General features: G+C 47.7%; 1 protein-coding gene across 1 annotated transcript in view; it reads right to left on the reverse strand.

Moving 5' to 3' along the window:
* LOC115169224 (piezo-type mechanosensitive ion channel component 2-like) overlaps positions 1–5,804 on the reverse strand; it is a 186,800-nt gene extending 180,996 nt beyond the window's left edge. The window contains 1 exon segment of the mRNA XM_029724697.1: positions 5,706–5,804. Coding sequence (XP_029580557.1) covers positions 5,706–5,769 — 64 coding nt within the window. The 5' untranslated portion in view covers positions 5,770–5,804.
* Between the last annotated feature and the right edge of the window lie 210 nt (positions 5,805–6,014).

Below are 6,014 nucleotides of genomic sequence, written 5' to 3' on the forward strand. Positions count from 1 at the left end.
ATATCTGGACATGGCTGAACATGTACCATACAGATATCTGGACATGGCTTGAACATGTACCATACAGATATCTGGACCTGTCTGAAACATGTACCATACAGATATCTGGACATGGCTGAACATGGAACAATTAACATGCTGAGGTGGTCTACCATGTTAATAATGTGAACGATTGATGAAACAGGTCTGTTCTACCAGTAAATACAGGCCGAGTAGTGTTAATCACCCGGCACAGTCCCCTGCAGGCCGGACTATTTTCTCATGTTCAACCTGTTCTCCCCACTAAGCCAACGAGTCGGAGTCTGAGGCCGAGCCTTCTCTGTTCTTCTCCTCCACCCGTTACGGGTCAGAGGCTGAGCCTTCTCTGGTCTCTCCTCCACCCGTTACGGGGTCAGAAGCCGAGCCTTCTCTGGTCTCTCCTCCACCCGTTACGGGGTCAGAGGCCGAGCCTTCTCTGGTCTCTCCTCCACCCGTTACGGGGTCAGAGGCCGAGCCTTCTCTGGGCTCTCCTCCACCCGTTACAGAGTCAGACGCCAAAGCCTCCCACCATTAGCTCTGACAAATTGAAAACCCCATGTAACTCCATTACCTGCAGTATTAGACTTAAAACGAATCATCCAGCGATCATACACTGTTTACCAGGGGGCAGGGCTACCGACGTTAAGGCTAATCTAAAGATGGTGCTGGCTAAAGCTAAAACTGGCGAGTGTAGAGAGTATAGAGATATTGTTATCCACGTCGGCACCAACGATGTTAGGATGAAACAGTCAGAGGTCACCAAGCGCAACATAGCTTCAGCGTGTAAATCAGCTAGAAAGATGTGTCGGCATCGAGTAATTGTCTCTGGCCCCCTCCCAGTTAGGGGGAGTGATGAGCTCTACAGCAGAGAGTCTCTGGCCCCCTCCCAGTTAGGGGGAGTGATGAGCTCTACAGCAGAGAGTCTCTGGCCCCCTCCCAGTTAGGGGGAGTGATGAGCTCTACAGCAGAGAGTCTCTGGCCCCCTCCCAGTTAGGGGGAGTGATGAGCTCTACAGCAGAGAGTCTCTGGCCCCCTCCCAGTTAGGGGGAGTGATGAGCTCTACAGCAGAGAGTCTCTGGCCCCCTCCCAGTTAGGGGTAGTGATGAGCTCTACAGCAGAGAGTCTCCGGCCCCCTCCCAGTTAGGGGAGTGATGAGCTCTACAGCAGAGAGTCTCCGGCCCCCTCCCAGTTAGGGGGAGTGATGAGCTCTACAGCAGAGAGTCTCTGGCCCCCCTCCCAGTTAGGGGGAGTGATGAGCTCTACAGCAGAGAGTCTCCGGCCCCCTCCCAGTTAGGGGGAGTGATGAGCTCTACAGCAGAGAGTCTCCGGCCCCCTCCCAGTTAGGGGGAGTGATGAGCTCTACAGCAGAGAGTCTCTGGCCCCCTCCCAGTTAGGGGGAGTGATGAGCTCTACAGCAGAGAGTCTCTGGCCCCCTCCCAGTTAGGGGGAGTGATGAGCTCTACAGCAGAGAGTCTCAGGCCCCCTCCCAGTTAGGGGGAGTGATGAGCTCTACAGCAGAGAGTCTCCGGCCCCCTCCCAGTTAGGGGGAGTGATGAGCTCTACAGCAGAGAGTCTCCGGCCCCCTCCCAGTTAGGGGGAGTGATGAGTTCTACAGCAGAGAGTCTCTGGCCCCCTCCCAGTTAGGGGGAGTGATGAGCTCTACAGCAGAGAGTCTCTGGCCCCCTCCCAGTTAGGGGGAGTGATGAGCTCTACAGCAGAGAGTCTCCGGCCCCCCTCCCAGTTAGGGGGAGTGATGAGCTCTACAGCAGAGAGTCTCCGGCCCCCTCCCAGTTAGGGGGAGTGATGAGCTCTACAGCAGAGAGTCTCCGGCCCCCTCCCAGTTAGGGGGAGTGATGAGCTCTACAGCAGAGAGTCTCTGGCCCCCTCCCAGTTAGGGGGAGTGATGAGCTCTACAGTCTCACAACTCAATCGCTGGTTGAAAACTGTTTTCTGCACCTCCCCAAAAGATAGAATTTGTAGATAACTGAAAGAGACTGTGATAACAGGACTACTTAATGTTAGATCCCTCCCTTTCAAGGTAGTCATAGCCAATGAACTAATCACTGATCATAAACATGATGTGATTGGCCTGTCTGAAACTTTGGCTAAAGCCTGATGAATTTACTGAGTCCTCTCCTCCTAATTCCACTAACGACCATATCCCCCACGCAACCTACCAGTAGGGTGTGTCAACATGTTGTCTATACTTCCACGAACGAGCGGACACACACACACGCGCACGCACTCATGCACTCACGCACATGCACACACGCAGAAATCAGAACCATGGACAGCCACATCATATATAACTCACATTGATTGGACTAAATCGTTTTTGGTATATTTTAGTAGTCACTGTATTAGACTAAACATGTTGAAATGTTGCTGGAATAGTGGAGGCAGCTCCTGTTGTCTTTGTGACTTGCGGTAACTCTCAGTAGTTCTAAATCACTAGTTGTTTAGTGGTCTGAAAATGTCTGAAACATTACATTTCATACATTTTTTCCCCCGTACTGGTCCCCCGTGGGAATCGAACCCACAACCCTGGCATTGTAAACACCATGCTCTACCAACTGAGCCACACGGGACCATTACCTTGCATGACCCTTGCTGTAGATCATGTAACTTGTTGGTTACATGTAATATGTTTTGTGGACTTCACCACAAATTGGTGATTTTACCCACGCACCGCTACTACCTACCTACCCCCTAGTTACTGGTCCACCTGTCTCCCTACCTACCCCCTAGTTACTGGTCTATCTGTCTACCTACCTACCCCTAGTTACTGGTCTATCTGTCTACCTACCTACCCCCTAGTTACTGGTCTATCTGTCTACCTACCTACCCCCTAGTTACTGGTCTATCTGTCTACCTACCTACCCCTACTTACTGGTCTATCTGTCTACCTACCTACCCCTATTACTGGTTCTATCTGTCTTCTGGTCTATCTGTCTACCTACCTACCCCCTAGTTACTGGTCCTATCTGTCCTACCTACCTACCCCCCTAGTTACTGGTCTATCTGTCTACCTACCTACCCCCTAGTTACTGGTCTACTGTCTACCTACCTACCCCCTAGTTACTGGTCTATCTGTCTACCTACCTACCCCCTAGTTACTGGTCTATCTGTCTACCTACCTACCCCCTAGTTACTGGTCTATCTGTCTACCTACCTACCCCCTAGTTACTGGTCTATCTGTCTACCTACCTACCCCCTAGTTACTGGTCTATCTGTCTACCTACCTACCCCCTAGTTACTGGCTCATCTGTCTACCTACCTACCCCTAGTTACTGGTCTATCTGTCTACCTACCTACCCCCTAGTTACTGGTCTATCTGTCTACCTACCTACCCCTAGTTACTGGTCTATCTGTCTACCTACCTACCCCCTAGTTACTGGTCTATCTGTCTACCTACCTACCCCCTAGTTACTGGTCTATCTGTCTACCTACCTACCCCCTAGTTACTGGTCTATCTGTTCTACCTACCTACCCCCTAGTTACTGGTCTATCTGTCTACCTACCTACCCCCTAGTTACTGGTCTATCTGTCTACCTACCTACCCCCCTAGTTACTGGTCTATCTGTCTACCTACCTACCCCCTAGTTACTGGTCTATCTGTCTACCTACCTACCCCCTAGTTACTGGTCTATCTGTCTACCTACCTACCCCCTAGTTACTGTCTATCTGTTCTACCTACCTACCCCCTAGTTACTGGTCTATCTGTCTACCTACCTACCCCCTAGTTACTGGTCTATCTGTCTACCTACCTACCCCCTAGTTACTGGTCTATCTATCTACCTACCTACCCCCTAGTTACTGGTCTATCTGTCTACCTACCTACCCCCTAGTTACTGGTCTATCTGTCTACCTACCTACCCCCTAGTTACTGGTCTATCTGTCTACCTAGTACCTATCTGTCTACCTAGTACCTACCTATGCTAACCCTAAACCCTAACCCTAACCCTACCTCTACCCCTAACCCCTAACCCTAACCCCTAACCCCTAACCCTAACCCTTAACCCTACCCCTTAACCCTACCCCCTAACCCCTAACCCCAACCCCTAACCCCTAACCCTAACCCTACCTCTACCCCTAACCCCTAACCCTAACCCTAACCCCTAACCCTAACCCCTAACCCTAATCCTACCCCTAACCCCTAACTCTAACCCCTAACCCTAACCCTACCCCTACCCCTAACCCCTAACCCTAACCGATGCTGACAATGACGTTGCTCATCACACACGGGACATGCTTACTGAATTAATACTGAAACTGTTTACAGTAATATGGTCTTCTACAAATGATACCTGTGGTTGAGAAACACAATACAATAAAATCCATAATTTAGTCGAATGTTTCTTTGACACTGAATACGCCTCTTCAAAATAGATGAACCCAAGCAATCTCCTAATTATTATACGTTATAACCAAATTGTATAATATTTGTTACTTTAAACCTCACATAGTGTTTTTCAGATGCTTGGAGAAATAAAACACTCCAAAGGCGCTCAAGATCAATCAATTCCACATGACGTCCATACCAGGGGCGGTTCTGGGGGGGCAGTGCCCCTGTGACAACAATTTTGGACCCCCTTGTTGCCCCCCCCCCCCCTAAATGTGGAGAATGAAAGAATTTTTACATTCGTTCTTTTTTTTACATCTGTTATTAGACAGTGGCAACGCGGAACACTAATGATTACATTTTAACATCTTGACCATGTTCTGTTATAATATCCACCCGGCACAGCCAGAAGAGGACTGGCCACCCCTCATAGCCTGGTTCCTCTCTAGGTTTCTTCCTAGGTTTTTGGCCTTTCTCAGGAGTTTTTCCTAGGGAGTTTTTCCCAGCCACCGTGCTTCTTTCACATGCATTGCTTGCTGTTTGGGGTTTTAGGCTGGGTTTCTGTACAGCACTTTGAGATTTCAGCTGATGTACGAAGGGCTATATAAATAAATTTGATTTGATTTGATTTGATGAACATGGTCTTTTGCCTGATAATGCAGTGAAGAAAACAATATGACAACAATAACGTCTAATGTAACTGGCCCCTCTAACAGAACAACTGGCCATAGCTTGCCCCCCCCCCCCAGTTCAAATGGTCTAGAACCGCCACTGGTACATATGCAGTTTATGACAATAGACCCATCCTAATCTGAACATTTGGTGAAGGAATGGGAAAAGATATGAACTTTATCAAGTACCCTAAAAAACATTTTCCTGACCTGCCAATCAACAGAAGTGTATGGAATACGACTGAAAGGTTTCAGTGTGTGACGCACAACAGCCACTGTGAAATAACACGTGGTCATATTAAGTAGTTTTTTTATTCCATAAATAAATGGATTTCAGTGAAATACACGGTTAGTACAAAATAAAAGACTGAATTCTAGTGTCAGTAGAAGAAGAACCACAAACATGTAACACAGTACCCAGACATTGATTAGCCTACTGTAACGTTTAAAATATATATATATATATATATATATATATATGAATTCCTTCATAAAAGTATGACTGTTATTATTAGGGCAATAAATATAATAAAACTCATATTTTGTTGCAGGCTGTCATCTGCAATGCCTGTGAGGTTTTTTGTGGGTTTTTTTGCAGACTGTTTTTCATGACTATTTGGATGGCGCATTAAATACGCAAGAGATGCGGTACCTTTTTTATGCATAAAACGTACCTGTTGCTAAACATATCGGAAGAAGCAATCTGAAGATCAGCCCGCAGACCATCTCGGACGCCATCGCTTTGGCCAGTCGGTATTACCACCAGGTACAAGGAGAGAGGATGGTCTTACGCACGCTGGTTATCTGGCATCCCTTCTAGTAAAGTCTTCAGACTCCAAATGGTCAACAAGTTATTTGGTCATGTGTAACCAACATTTTACGTCAAAATGTAACATGTTTAAGGAAAGAATGCAGTACCATATAGATCACAGCCGTCACAGGAAAACGGTAACGTTATTATTTAACTCCGGTTAATGAAGCTA

This window comes from Salmo trutta, chromosome 31, assembly GCF_901001165.1.
Source record: "Salmo trutta chromosome 31, fSalTru1.1, whole genome shotgun sequence".
Classification (NCBI taxonomy): Eukaryota; Metazoa; Chordata; class Actinopteri; order Salmoniformes; family Salmonidae; genus Salmo; species Salmo trutta.